This window comes from Glandiceps talaboti, chromosome 2, assembly GCF_964340395.1.
Source record: "Glandiceps talaboti chromosome 2, keGlaTala1.1, whole genome shotgun sequence".
Taxonomy (NCBI): Eukaryota; Metazoa; Hemichordata; class Enteropneusta; family Spengelidae; genus Glandiceps; species Glandiceps talaboti.
The window spans coordinates 155,346-172,131 of record NC_135550.1 but is presented as its reverse complement, the minus strand read 5'-3'; the positions used below and the strand labels follow the sequence as shown (position 1 = coordinate 172,131).

The window sequence follows — 16,786 nt, the reverse complement described above, 5'->3', positions numbered from 1 at the left end:
GGGAAAAGGTGGGCATACACTAATCTCTCAAAAACTTTAGATACTAATGGTAGGAGAGATATTGGACGGTAGTTAACTACCTTTGACTTGTCACCGGATTTAAAAACTGGCGTGACATTTGCGACTTTAAATGCTGTGGGAAAGACACCCAAATTTAAAGACCTGTTGAAAAGTATGCATAATGGAGTGGCAAGTTCATGAGAACATGCCTTGAGAATGATACCAGATAGAAGGTCAGGTCCTACTGCTTTGTTAACATTAATACTATTTAGCTCAAGTACTCTTTTCATAAACTTGTTAACTGCATTTGGTCCTCTGTATATTTCAACAGCTTTGCTATACTTATCATAACATACAAGCCTATAACCATAGCTGCAGTCAGTATGTTTCTGATATTTGTTTGTGTATGATTTATCAGTATTCGGTGTTACTGTGGTTATTGTTTCTGTGATGGCTTCGAAATCTGCATAAATCACAATAGATACATTCAGTTGCTTGTGGAAATTAGTAAACTTCAACATACCTTTTGGTGGCATTTTTATAGCTTGTTTACCATTTACTATTATACAATTATCTTCATGCTTATTGAGTACTTTATTGGAACTAAACCATTGTAAACAGTATGTACAGAAGTGTTTTTTTATTGGAATGATTTGTTTGATTAAATATAAACCGGTTAAAGTCTTTCATAAGACTGTAAAATGCTATGTTTCATTTTTCTGATATCAAAAATAGGTCCATATGATTGTTATAATCTTTTATTGATACATAAATTGGACATGGTTGTTTATCATCCTATCCAAACATATTAATACTAATATCATTCTGTATTCTATTTTATGATAATGTTTCTGTGATACTGGGAAATCAACTCAAATATAATCTAATGTTTTAATAAATTCGTTATCGACTTTTTGAATTCTTTGTGAATTCTTGTTTTGTGGATTCAAGTGTTGTATATGACACAACAGAAAATATTCATTGTCATAATTTTGGATATTAATAATTCCTGTCACAGAATTCTGTGATGAGCCCTTCAGTGGTTGATATTTGTTAATATTAATATAATAGTTATCTATATTATCTATTATATTATACCACTACATTGATGGCGCAAATCGAGAGATCTGATTGGTCTAGGCATCGAACTAGTGCGTCTAAATGAGCAATAATACACAGTTGGCACGCGTCAAAATTTTGATGTACACTGTTCGTCTATGAATGTTGTAGTCCATGCAGGGATGGGGGCGCAAATGAAACCAGAAAATGTTGTGTCTTATCTTGTTTCTGATATTTTCAATATACTTGTATAATATAATAGCGATGAACCACCCCTGGGAATGGTATACCACTCGGTTTTGACCACTGAACTCAATGTATGCACCTATTTATTATTTATTAATTAATATTAGTAATTATTTGTGCTACTTTGATATTTGATACTCTTAATACATTACTGTTGAAATAAGCAGTTTTATAAGTGAATTTATCATTATCAATTTACTTTTCAAAGGTGACCTTTAATGTTTCATAATATTTAAACCTTTTAATTCAATTAATTCATACACTATTTGGTTTATAATAATGGTTGTTGTGTATTGATTCAAATGTAATAATGGATCTTCTTTGTTAATAACAGATACTTCCATATATTGTTGTAAAGCATTCATCGATCATTTTGAAAGGTTTCCTAGCTACCTCAATCCCTCTATGGTCATTGTATAGATAGGTACTCTCCATAGAAACGTATAGTTGAAGGACTCGTACTTCACGGAACTAACAGTGTGAGCGAACGAAGCATCTCCTTGGGCAAAGACAACTGATAAAACTTTATGAATGACAATTTGGTACGCACCTGATCTGAGGAAGTATAGTCCGGAGTATAACATGGATCCGTACCATCACCTGTTGGAAAGTCTGTTTGGAATACAGCAATATGTCATTTATGATGTAGTTAATGTAAAAGCTAGCAAGCAGCATGTAATTCATCTTTAAAATATTGATATATACAACTAGAAACAGACTCACCTGGTGGAAATGTTGCATTGATAGCTGGTTGCAATGGCATCAAGTAATCTATGTAAAAAGATAGATAAACATTCATTTTGTCTTGGGGTAGTGACTCCCTAAACTGTTGTCGATGTAACAAGATCACGAAAGAGCACTTAACAAGAGGTATGAAATACCATAACCTGTAAGATGTACAGTGCTATGCATCAGTCGAACGTGCCAATTGAATTGTCAATTGCCTATTTTCACATTACTGTTGTATGTTTCTATATCACATGTAAATAATCCATGCACATGAGAGTATGTTACAAGTACAGCGACATTGATGCACTCTCTGAGTAATTGAAACTTCAAGTTTTATTGTCAGATTAGTTAATAATTATCACCTTACCTGTAGACCCAATCTGTATATTTTAATCAACACTTGCACCATTGTCAATTTGAGTTCTACTTACTTAGTAGAGCTCACAATTCCCATATAGTATAGGGATAGTCTAGTAAATGGTCGTTTTCTATGATCTCTCTCCACCATATTGGTCAAATGGACAAATTCAATCGAAAATCTAGCTAATGACACGTTAACCGCTGTCCGTGCAATTTATTGATATACTATATATCTCAAGCTGGGGAAAGGGTGAACACCACATGTCAGTAGTAATCTATCAAACACTAACAGGCAGTTGTAATTTCATGGTTACATCATTCAGTTTACACCAAACTCAACCTTCAGTCTTGAAGTATTAAGTCACATGAGACGGCGATATATAATATGGAAAGCCGCAACTGTCTTAAAAAATACAATATATTGACCAGTTCTGTCCTTATATGATGCGAATATATCATTATGTGATGCAAACATTTCATTATATATGATACGAGTACATTATTATATTATGCAAACATATCATTATATGATGTGAACATTTTATTCTATGATACGTGTACATCGTTATATGATGTGACCATATCTTTATATATTCCGAATATAGCTTTATATAGTGCAAACATATCATTATGTACCATTACATGGAGCAGCGAGCATGTAATTGATTTATTTATTAATCGATTTATAGACTGATTTTTATCTAATCAATAAACAAATAAATATATACAGCTAAAAGAGAGAAAAGTAGCCAGGGAAAGCAGAAATGTTTATACCACCATAAAAATCAATGAGTCAATTGATCAATATCACACACACAATAAATGTTATTTCACCACAAAAATTAATCATTCAATCGATCTATCATTCAAGCAAATAATAAATCAATCAACAAATCGACCAATCAATCAATCAATCGATTGATCCATCAATCACATGCTCACTGCTCCCTGTGGTTAGAAGAGAGAAAGCGAGATATACAGACAGACAGGGGAAAGCATACACAAATACATTTGCATGGCTGTCACCCACCTTATTTTTTAATTTTAATTTTTTTTATTAATTAAAGAAAAAAAGATACAGAGCAGAAAGTACTAAGAAAAGAAAGAAAAGAAATAGAAAAAAGTACTAAACAAACCTACATTTCTTCAAAATATTCCACAAAAACACCCCACTTTCGTAAATGTAAACCTATTTTGCCTGTTGATGTTGCAATTTTTTCCTCAATCTTGTAAGTATATCTAAAGTATTTCTTAAAAGCTTCAATCCGTGGGATTGAGTTACTATATTTACATTTGAAAATAAAATAACGTACCAAAAGAAAAACGAAATTATCCAATACAGTAACACCTTCCAAGATACCAAGAATACAATAAAGTGCGTTAAGAGGCAACTGAGTATGCGTTAATGAAAAATACCCTTCTTTAACTGAAATCCAAAACTTGCTTACATGCGTACAATCCCAAAAGAGATGATAGTAATCTTCTACAACCTCATTACAAAAAGTACATAAAGGTGAGTCTACAATGCCCCAAGTGAATAATAATTTGTTTGTACGTAAAATCTTCATGATCAATTTATATTGAAAATATCTCAATTCCACATCAATTGTAACTTTAAATGGAAGAACAAGTAAGGTAGACATTGGTATTGGAATGTCAAGAATATCATGCCAGTAGCGAACAATGTGTAAAGGGATATCACTGGCAGCAATAGTATTCAGAAAATAATTATACATATCCCTATTAATTTTCTTATCGGACAGACACTTTGTGTTTCGAAACTTAGGAAGACACACTTGTAGCTTTGGAATACCCTCCTTAGCAAGTAACCTTTTCCAAAATTGGGGTACAGCTGATAACACAGTTGGTTATATTCATGATTTGTGCAAATATTACCATAAATTCTTGTAAAATAAACAAAAGAATAAAATTTACTTTCCACGTCTATAAGATCATTAACGAAAACAACACCATTTGAATGGAACTGGGAGAAGGGAGAGCCATGAAAAGATAAGTAAATTGTGACACAACTAGAGCCTTTATAAAAGAAATCTTTCCATATAAGGTAAGGCCCCGTATGGGAAGCCGTTCAGGCCAAAAGTATTTTTTTATTTTTGCTATAGTATTTTATATTTTTCGTACTTACAAACTAATCTTAACAGTTTATGTACTTTTATTCCATGTTCACATTATTTTAATTGATATAAGTTTGCATTTATTTGAGAAAATTGTTTTATTTTTCGTCAAACCAGAATTATTTTAAGGATTATATATAATTGAAAAGTCAAAATATATTTTTTGTTAATGTTTTTTATTTTATTTTTAAAATTTAAAAAAAAAAAATTTCAACTTTTTTTTTTCTTCCCAACTTTTTTTTTTTGGCCGAGTCTACTGACAAGCGCCTGTCACGAGTACGTCATGCTCGTGACAGGCATGTCCTTCGACATCCATTACGACGTGTTTCGGCGTCAAATACACCTTCTCATTACCTTCGAAATTGGTCGCTCAAACATTATATCAGATCTCAAAACTTTTAATTTACGTGTGATAGTATCTGTTTTTTTCCAACAACCGCGACTTCAGCCGCGTACACACATGTGTACACCGTCACGTTAAGGTTATGACCGCATGTATGATGTACTAGTATTACATGATGTAGTACGTAGGACACGATCCATGTGCAAAGGGTAAAGGTGGTTAATCTAAAACAACTAAAGTTTGTTGCATGAAACTGACCAGAATTGAAATAAGATGGTACACTACAAAACAGCTTTAGGAACAAAAACGTGAGGAAAAGCGAACGCGTATTTCCAATGGGTCAGTCAGGTACTAGTACGGAAACAGGTCAATTGGACCCCTCGTCAATTGGACCCTAGTCAATTGGACCCTAACCAAATGAACCCTCGCCGAGTGTAGGGACTATGCCTGAGGCAAGGAAATTTATCAATTGCAACTGGTGACTTTCATTGCTTCATTGATAAAAGTTTGGTCTCATTTAATGCACACTGTGAATCTGTAGTTCGTTTTAACCCACATGGATGTATGGTTCGCAAGACTCCAGCGCAAGACTGCTCCCGTTCTACACTTTACTCTTGTTAATGTTACGGTGGATACCTTTCCCACACCCAAACTGCAAACAGACTACACTCGTATTTGTGCTATCTATTTCTTAATAATAATGTTTCTGGATTGTGTCAAATATCCCTGAACAACTTACATTGGTTACGACGAGGGTTCATTTGGTTAGGGGTCCAATTGACTAGGGTCCAATTGACGAGGGGTCCAATTGACTAGAAAGCCTACTAGTACTAGGACTTCTTGTACGAGCGCACATGTTGACGTCGACCTGCTATATTACATATCAAACTAAACCAGCTTTTATCGCCTTGTTATCATCATCATCATCATCATCATCATCATCATCGCCGTCGTCGTCGTCGTCGTCTTCGTCGTCGTCGTCGTCGTCGTCGTCGTCGTTGTTGTTGTTGTTGTTGTTGTAAAGATTCAGTTTACTTCATCGTACATTGTAGTATACATTCTCTTGGTGTTCTGAGTACAAATGCATGTATCATGAAAAGTTGAGAACAACACGTCTACATATGTAATACAGCAGGTCGACGTCAACATGTGCGCTCGTACGAAATACCTTTACCCGTTGCACATGGATCGTACGCGGCTGAAGTCGCGGTTGTTGGAAAAAAACAGATACTATCACACGTAAATTAACAGTTTTGAGATCTGATATTATGTTTGAGCGACCAGTTTCGAAGGTAATGAGAAGGTGTATTTGACGCCGAAACACGTCGTAATGGATGTCGAAGGACATGCCTGTCACGAGCACGACGTACTCGTGACAGGCGCTTGTCAGTAGACTCGGCCAAGAAAAAAAAAAGTTGGGAAGAAAAAAAAAAGTTGAAATTTTTTTTTTTTAAATTTTAAAAATAAAATAAAAAACATTTAAAAAAAATACATTTTGACTTTCAATTATATATAATCCTTAAAATAATTCTGGTTTGACGAAAAATAAAACAATATTCTCAAATAAATGCAAACTTATTTCAATTAAAATAATGTGAACATGGAATAAAAGTACATAAACTGTTAAAATTAGTTTGTAAGTACGAAAAATATAAAATACTATAGCAAAAATAAAAAAATACTTTTGGCCTGAACGGCTTCCCATAGTCCCGACCCCGCCATGGCTGCAGTATCTTCCCCGCCTTTTCCAACCGAGGATTACAATTCTTATCAAGTAGTTGTGATATATCAATAGGAATATGTACACCCAAAACATCAACTGCCCCATCAGTCCACTCAAGTGGAGAAACAGTATCAATACAAAATCGAGTAAATTTCAAAGCGCCAATACGCAACACTTTACATTTGTCATAATTAGGCTTAAGCCCAGATATAACTGAAAACCGACTCAAAGTATCAATTAACTCATTGAAAGATTCCGGATTGGGCTGCACTGGAAAATTAGTATCATCGGCATATTGAGATATTTTGTTTTCAACTAACCCAGTTGTCAAACCCTTAATAATGTCACATCCTCTAACTCTTATCGCAAGGAGTTCTACTACTATAACAAATAAATATGGAGACAGTGGACATCCTTGTCTGACTCCTCTGTGAAGGATAAATCGGTCAGATATATGACCGAAATTAATGATTCGGCTGGATATATTATTGTACAACACCTTAATCCACGACACAAATGAGGGACCAAAGTTGAAAAATTCCAGACTGTTTATGATAAGGTCCCACCTAACTTTATCAAATGCTTTTTCGAAATCTGCAATAAAAATAGGACCGGGCAAATCTTCTTTATCATAATAGTCTATTATTTCCAAAAGTCTACGAATATTGTCTGCTATAAATCTACCATGAATAAACCCAGATTGGTCTTCATGAACTATGTCTAGAATAACACGTTTGACACGAAGAGATAGACATTTAGCTAAAATTCTAGTATCACAACACAGAAGAGTCAGTGGTCGCCAATTCTTAAGAAAAACAGGATCTTTGTCTTTTCCTTGAGCATCTTGCTTTAACAACAATGACAGCAAACCCTCCCTCTGAGACAAGGATAACATTCCATTTTCAAACGAATAATTAAAGCAGAGTAGCATATGTTGACACAATTGCGGGAAAAAAGCTTTGTCATCTCAATTGGAATACCATCCAAACCTGGTGATTTGCCTGAAGGAAAAGAATTAATTGCCTGTAATAGTTCATTGGCAGTGATGAAACCTTCGCAGTAGTCTCGTTTGGTGTCACTAAGGCGATTGTGCCCAGATTTAGGGAGACAATCTTTACAGTTGTCCCTCGTTAGGGGTAACGGAGGCTAATTGAATGAATAAAGCCTACTATAAAAATCAACTTCCTCACTCAAAATGTCACAAGGATCAGTTAAAATAGTACCGTCCGACTTGATTAATTTGATAACATTTTTACGTGAGTAGTTTCTGTGGACAAGATTTAAAAAAATATTTCGCAGGGCGCTCACCCATAGACATCCAGCGAGCTTTTGCGCATGTAATAAGACCAGCTGTTCTATCTGCGTAAATAGTCTCGAGTTCTTCCTGTTTTGTATGCAACTGCTGTAAAATATCGCCAGTAACATGATCCTGGGAATCAGCGTTACACTGCAATTTACTAATTTCGTCAATGAGTTGATTTTCCTTTTCCCTCTTCTTCTTATTCCTAATTGAACTATGCTTAATACAGTGTCCTCTAAAGGCACATTTGAATGCATCCCAAACAGAGTGGGGGTTTGCTGTAAAGTCTCTTCAATTGTTGCCCTTGTAACTTTAGGAACAAAAGAAAAAGGGAGCAAAATATAATCTATTGTACTGGCCTGCTGACCTCTAGCTCCGCCAGGTGTACCGTATGTTAGATGGATGACGTAATCGGCAAATATCACACAAATCCCACATCTGCATAACCTGCTTAATGGTTTCAAGAGCGTTACGATGATAAGGGCGGACCTTTTTATTTCTCTGTTTCTCATCTCCCGACCGACCCTAATTTGCAGCTCCGAAATCAGAAAAAAAAGAAGGTTTTTTTTTTATTTCCGACCGACCCCTGAGCACAGCAAAATTGTAAGGTTCCTCATGGCTTAGACCAGTTCTGCCGAGGCCACGACCTTGCGACATTGTCCCCCTAGAATTACAAATGAAGCAATAATTTTCCCACCTTGCGTCGCTTTGGCGCATTCATTTTACGGCAGACATCAAAATTATCTAAGTCCATGGCCGGACCAGGCCAGGCTCTGACTCGACGTCGATCCCACAAGAAGTATACTGACTGCGTAAGGGAAAGTTTTGTTGACATCATATAAGATACAGTGACAACGCACAGTTCTATTGTTAACATAAAAAATGCCACAAAAAGATCAACTTTGATAAACTTAATCTACAAATTGAAACATTAGAGGGAGTAGATGAGACGTCGAAATGGACGTCTCTCGTCACATGTTTTGTCTACCGTCACTGTCGTGACCTCTGACCTACTCACTGACGTGTGCGAAACACTAAACTTGCTACCGGAACGCGGAACATCTATCTGCCACAGCTCAGAATTAGAAGCCTGAGTAAACCAAATGTATGGGACAGGTTGTGATTTTCATTTATTGATGGGTTAAATTAAATGAGTACATGTGTATTTTGATTCCGAAAAAGCTGTGTTAGGGGATCTTGTTGCATGATGTTGACAGTGACACATGTGAATGCGTAATCACTGGCATGGCCACTATAGACGGCCGATGCATGTGCGCCCGGTCAGACATGAAGAACGAACTTGTTGTGCAAGTCAGAAAAAAATTAATGTGGTATTTACAGAGCACCCCAACTTTGACGTTGTTGATAGTTTTAGTTAAAGAATCAAGTTCTGAGTTTCAAGGACACCTAATGCCAGCTTTCCGTATCAAGTTTACGGTATGTAACTATGCTGTCATTTGATATAGCAGGACCAAATCATGATACATAGCCGGGAACGGTTAATTAATAAAAAATAAATTATTTTAAAGTTTGTTTGACTATTATTTGTAAGTTTTTCGTTCACATTTGGTACTTTTTAAAGTCGGGGATTTTTTTTCTTCAAAATGTCATGAATTTGAAGAGGGAATGATAAATACAGCAGTGTACTAACAATTTTAAAAATGAAACAAATGGTTACAAGTTTAGGATTTCTCAAAGTTTTTATTCAATCATATGTTCACTGTGACTTATTTTGAAGTTGTTCTTTGTCCTTGTCTGAAAAAAAGGGAATTATAAATTTGAGCACTGCTATTCATTGATATTCAGATTAAAAATTGTGACTGCCTGGCTGTCCAATCTTTCTAAACAATATATAATATACTCTGTAGAAATGACTTAAAATTACATAATCTTAATTGCCTTCTTTTTATAAGGTGTAATGTGTAGTACACAATTTTCAAAAAATAGCTTACTGGGAAGTTATTATGAATGGAATTTTTTATGTAGTTAGGTAATGGTCTATACGTAATAATGGAATATCTCAGACCACAGTATCTCTATAGTGATCTGAGATAATTTATATGAATATTTCATAGACAATAATAATTGACGCCACTCCCTGTCAAATGACACCACTTTTTGCAACCAAGGGGCCTTTGTCCCCACTTGTTGGAAACCTTGGCAGAACATTGCAGTCTACCACCACCCCCCCCACCCACCCCCTTTGTTACATCAGAGCAGCATGTGTCTTTCATCATGGCTGAAGCCGTTGAGGTTTGATGAGGGACAGGACTCGAAATTACTACTGTCGCGCAGTACATTTTGCTGCAATATAATAATAGCTCAGAATATTTCTATCATTTTCAAAATTATGCTTAAAATTGGTAAAAGTCATACTGCATTCCTAATTTCTTGACCAGTTTTTAGCTTTAAAACAGTTGTATCATCGGGGAAATGATCGACTCCATAGCGTTTCATGACCCAAGACATGCATGATTCCGATATTTACATTTATACGTCACCTGTCACCAATCTCGCATTCTGATTGGTCGAGAGCCCTGCAGATACACAGGCGTATTTTTCACCAACAGCCGTATTTTTGCTTGTTGTATCACGTGATCACTGCACGTCCCCTTGTAAACAAATCTAGCAGACAACTAGAAATACAGCTATAACAAGCATTCCCAATGCCAAATTTGTTGTCAACCGAACAAAATATCACCGTTGTATAAATTGTAACAAGTCTTTGAACTGTACTTTTCATGTTACAGGGAAAAAGCCAAAAAATCCACACAGAACGGCGAAAGTCCAGTGACGGCGAACTCGCGGTCGTCACGCGATCGTAAACATGAATTCCTAAATTTATGAAGAATATGAAAATTACCACCACAGAGGGTGCAGTTTTTGCTTAACTAGAACAAGAAAGCATGTCACGAACATTTTTGTACATTTAATGGAATACAGTACGCAAAACAAAGACGCACTCATTTTTCAGCTGATGGTTATAAGTTTGAAAATATCGCTGAGTGATATGCAAATAGTAAACAATACGTCATACTACTGAGCAAACGCGCACTCTGATTGGATGATAAAGTTAAGGCTGACGTGTAAACAACCGCATTGCAGTTATCGGAGTGGTGCATGATACTACGCTCAACAGTATAACGCGGAGGTGATTTTATTTTAAAATGAAACAGCATTTTTAGACATTCAAAAATTAATTCATAGTCGCAGGTGACGTATAAGTATGTTATTTGCCAAATACTGTTCCACATCTTGCTGCTCGATTTAATTTTTCCGGTATAACGGCTCGCCTCCGGCTCTCCGTTATTACCGGAAAAATTACCTCTCGCAGCAAGATATGGAACGGTATTTGGCAAATAACATATACTTATTACTTTTAATTACTTTTAAACAGTAAATCCCAAAGGAGTTCTGAGTTCTAGAAATGTTTACATGTTATCTGGTGGATTATTTTGACAAGTTCACACTGAAGAAAAATGTTTCATAGAAGTATTGATTTATATAAATGAAAATTCATCTCGCACACTGATGACAATCACGTAAGTGTTTCAAAAAGTTACACACTGAAGTTCAAATTGGATAACTTGAAAAAATTGTTAGCGATGGCAATGCTACTTTGATTAATAGGACGAATGTATTAGTACTCCTGATAAACTCATACAATAGTTCATGGCTACAGATATACACCCATCAGGATGATAAGTATTCAATCATCTTCTTACAAAGTTGTTCTACGGACTTGTCAACCTTGCTAAAATGAAGGAAAGAGACTTGTAACAAGGAATTCAATAAAGAGAAGAGAAAAGAAGTTGTAAAGAGACTGACAGGACAGAAAGGACAGAGAATAGAACTTAAAAAATACAGATTTTTTTTCTTCCCCCCCCCCCCATTTTTTATTTCGCCCGCCCGCCCCGCCTGACTATTCCATTGGAGATGAGAAACAAAAAAAGCCCACCCTAATTAATTGCATTCTTTCCAGCTTTGTCGAGATTCACATCTTGAATAGTATTAAAATCGCCACAAAATATAACAGCTGTAGACACATCACAGAAATTCACAAGATTTGTGTTCATGTCATCAAAAAACTCCGGGTTATCATCATTCGGAGCGTATAAACACACCAGAACAAAATGTCGTGAGTCTACGGTCATGTCAACCATCAGCCATCGACCCTCGGTGTCAGCCTTAGTACGGTTGATTGTGAAAGAAAAATTATTTTTAAAAAGAATAGCCACACCTCTCTTATTACTAGTACCATGACTAAAGAGAATTTCTGCCCCCCCCTCCCCCCCATTCAGCTTTCCAAAAACGCTCATTAGTCGAAACTGACTTATGTCACCTTTCAGAGGTTTCCTGAAACCCTCCTGACTTCGTCCAATCTACTGTCAGGACGGAAGGCGCGACATCTCCGCTGTAACCTTCCTACGTGTAGACACCAATCTATCCTACCTCAAGTAGGACTTGGGACTGCCTCAGGTAGGACGACCTACGTGTAGATGGGGCTAGTATTGTTGTTGAAGCGCGTGCCATTCCATCATCAACTGTGGAATGATGTCGGCGTTCTATAAATAGATGATCCGTTGTGCACATGCGCACATGCGTCATTATTTGTACACACGTTTAATCCATCTTACTCATCAAGTTGCACATTCTCGATCTATCAAAAAGACCCCAGACTAAGTATTAATTCATTTTATTGTATATTCTACATCACTTGTTTATTATTGCAACTTATTCACTGTTGGAAGACGAGCTCCCTATGTACGCGGTGTGCGGTACGTACTACACACATTATATACACAAGCGAGATAGACGATGATAGAAACCAACTCACTAGCCTACTGTTTACATGACTTTGCCGAACGACTAGGAATAATCATTAATTTACATGAAGTTGCTAAAATTTACACGAAGTTGACTTAAAAACAGAAAGGGGCATTGCAAATATTTTGTAATGCATGCGTTGTCCGGATTGTTTGTCTTGCTTTCAAGCAGACTACCGAGAGTTGATTGCTTTTATTTTGATACAATAACATACCACTGACGCAATCAATGTAAAAAGACGCAACAATGATGTTGCCATTGTTGTCTCTACATGGAAAATTACATGCATCTCGGCAAAAACACTTTAATATGGACATCGACATAGCACAGTACAGTGAATACGTCACGCTCCCACGTCAAAATTCAAAACAAAATAAATAAATAAAACACAAATTTGCAATGTAAACTATGGGAAGCCGTTCAGGCCAAAAGTATTTTTTTATTTTAGCTGTAGTATTTTATAATTTTCGTACTAACAAACTAATTTTAACAGTTTATGTACTTTTATTCCATGTTCACATTATTTTAATTGAAATAAGTTTTCATTTATTTTAGAATATTGTTTTACTTTTCGTCAAACCAGAATTATTTTAAGGATTATATATAATTGAATTTCAAAATATATTTTTTGTTAAAGTTTTTTGTTTTATTTTTTAAATTTAAAAAAAAAATCAACTTTTTTTTTTTTTTTTGGCCGAGTCTGCTGACAGGCGCCGGTGCAGAGCACGTCGTGCTCGTACCCGGCGCCTGTCACGAGTACGAGGCGTGACCTTTGACATCCATTACGACGTGTTTCGGCGTGTGAAGCTACCATCATATTCATATTCATCTTGACGTTCAAAAGTTGACCTCTACGCTCAATGTGAATATGATGATAACTTCACACTCGTGTTTTGGCGTCAAATACACGTTCTTATTACCTTCGAAATTGATCGCTCAAACATTATATCAGATCTCAAAACTGTTAATTTACGCGTGATAGTATCCCAACAACCGCGACTTCAGCCGCGTACGATCCATGTGCAACGCGTACGGGTAAAGGTATTTCCAATGGGTCAGTCAGGTACTTCTAGTTCGAGCGCACATGTTGACGTCGACCTGCTGTATTACATACTGTAAAGATTGACACAGGTTGGACAGCATACACAAGAAAGTTTCAGTCTTACTAGCGGGTTTTCACCTAAGCACTTATACCGACGGTCAACTACGATCCCCTCGTTAATGAGATATTCATATGCAAATACGGACGTTAACCTGACTGAACACGACCTAAACAACAATACAGACTCATTAGTCTTTTGACAATATTTAACGTCATTGAAACCATCTGTAATTCTATATGCATATCTTTAGATTCCACCAATCAAAAATTGTGGTATTGCTCAGACACTGCAGCAGTAGCCGGCGGTTTTAGAAACAGGTGTTCTCTCAACTTTAGAACACTGTAGCGTCATTGGCTAACGTTGGAAGACTCTGGCATGCAAATTATAATGAGATGTCCATTGAAATATTGAAGTATCAGGTTAAATCATCCTTAACGGAAGACAAACTTTGCACTGTAACTAGACAAAGAGTAGAACTGTGTTGATTGGCAAGGGCATTTAGAGACTTCTCTCTAAGATCTAATATTTTACTGACTTAATAATTAGAAAGTACGAACTATGAAAATTAAAAGGTCGAAATATTCACGGAAATAAACCGTTAATCCTCATTGGACATGCGTTCGTAGGTTGTCTAGCCTGGTTGCTTTCAAAGTGGAAGTGAAGAACGGTAATGGTGTTACTTATGTTCTGCTTTAATTCCATGAATTTGACAAGACATTTTTTATGCCAACCTGTATTTGTCAGAGGTGAAACTCCAGAGTAAAAGTAGTAAAAGATAGTTATAGTTATACATGTACTTGGAATTCAACAAGCTCTGGTGATTCTCCCCAGTACGTAGTCGACCAGCACAGTTACGCAACCATATCGTACCATTACTTGTACTTACTCTTTGTCATGTTAATTTCTATAAGTCGACTTTCGTCGAAGACGCTATTGTCAATGAATTACTTAGTGGGTGTTCACCTGTAGAAGCACTAATTTAGCCAGGAGCACACTAGAACAATCAGCTGAGTAAAATTTCACTGGTGACAATTTCCTCACGCCAATTCCTCTCCTGTGAGGGCACATTTTGGTGAGATTTTGGTCGTGAGCCAAATATATAGCGTGTTTGATAATTTTGGCCAAAAGTGAATATTTCCTCATGTGTGCACCTGAATGTGAGCATTCTCCTCACGACTTTCTCATAAGAGCGCATGCTTTGCGATAACATAATTACAAAATGTTTGCCCCAGTCTAAAGCACAGATGAATAAACTTCTACGTCAATAACTACGGTATTACATAGTTTTAAGAAACTCTCAACCTGATAACATTGTGACATCATTAGCTGACGTTGTACAAGTTGGTATGCAAATTAATGTTATGAGATGTCAGTTGAAATATTGAAGTGTCAATTTCAACAAGTTCAACCATCTTTAACGGAAACGAAACTATGCAGTGTATCACAACAAAAAAGAGTTGAAATGTTTGGGGTGAAATTTACCAAAAATTATTTCTATTTTGTTTGTTTTTGTTTGTATATGACAGAGCTATATTTTGGTAGAACTGCTCAATACACACCGGTGCATTTGAAATAGCCAAGCGAAAAACAATAATTAGAATAGAAAATGTATTGTTAATTGTTCCGAGAGAGTCAATAGGACAGTACAATACAGCTATTTTGAAACGAATCCGATATTTCAATCCATCTTCTGAAAATGAAATCATGGTCCTAGTCAAAACGTCGCATTCGTTTCTAATTTAACTTTCCAAAGTATCTGTATTTTACTATATACGCTGGACACTTCTCTAACGTCTGTGATTGTACTGTTTTAATAATTAGAAAGTACTATCCCTCAACTTAAAATATTTGCGGCAATTAACGACCATTCCTCATATTGACTTGTATTTATCAGTTATCTACCCTGACTACTTTCAAATGAAGCCTTTAACAACTGTTGTAACCGAGAGTACTACTAGTATTGATGTTTTGTGTTTGTTCAACGGATTGGACAAGACATTTTTATGAACCTTTATTTTTGCCGCAGGTGAAACTGGAGAGGATAAGTAGCATAACAAAGTTATAAGATTACTTCGAATTCGACAAGCTTGGAACCCCCCCCCCCCCAGTAGGTTGTCGAGCAGCTCAGTAACGCAACCTTTTACCGTTATTTGTACTTAGTCTTTGTCAGGATAATTTCCATACGTCAACTTTCGTTGGAGACAAATATGTCGATTGATTATTGACCTTTTCGTTGGTCATTTCGATTTATCCGTTGCACGTATTAGCATAACAATGGATTTTCGTCGGCTTTCGTTCTAAATGTTTTCGTTCTAAAATTTGCATACGTCCACTTTCGTCGACGTTAAATATTATCAATAGATTAATGAGCTTTTCGTTGGCCATGTCGATTTTATACGTCGCTCTGTATTTGCATAACAATAGATTTTCGTCGGCTTTCGTTCTAAATGTTTTCGTTCTAAAATTTGCATACGTCCACTTTCGTCGACGTTAAATATTATCAATAGATTAATGAGCTTTTCGTTGGCCATGTCGATTTTATACGTCGCTCTGTATTTGCATAACAATAGATTTTCGTCGGCTTTCGTTCTAAATGTTTTCGTTCTAAAATTTGCATACGTCCACTTTCGTCGACGTTAAATATTATCAATAGATTAATGAGCTTTTCGTCGTCCATGTCGATTTATACGTCGCTCTGTATTTGCATAACAAAAGATTTTCGTCGGCTTTCGTTCTAAAATGTTTTCGTTCTAAAATTTGCATACGTCCACTTTCGTCGACGTTAAATATTATCAATAGATTAATGAGCTTTTCGTCGGCCAAATCGATTTATAAGTCACTGCATTTGCATAACAATAGATTTTCGTCGGCTTTCGTTCTAAAATGTGTTTTCGTCTGTTTTCGTTCAATTTGCATACGTCCACTTTCGTCGACGTTAAATATTGTCAAAAGATAATGAGT

The 16,786-nt window shown here is 36.0% G+C and overlaps 1 protein-coding gene across 1 annotated transcript in view; it reads right to left on the bottom strand.

The window, feature by feature from the left end:
- The window catches only part of LOC144453394 (sodium-dependent multivitamin transporter-like), a 123,712-nt gene that overhangs the window by 53,070 nt on the left and 53,856 nt on the right, over positions 1–16,786 (bottom strand). The window contains exons 8-9 of the mRNA XM_078144677.1: positions 2,029–2,076; positions 1,856–1,917 (exon numbers count right to left, since the gene is read on the bottom strand). Of these exons, the coding sequence (XP_078000803.1) occupies positions 1,856–1,917; positions 2,029–2,076 (110 nt within the window). The remainder of the gene's footprint in view (positions 1–1,855; positions 1,918–2,028; positions 2,077–16,786) is intronic.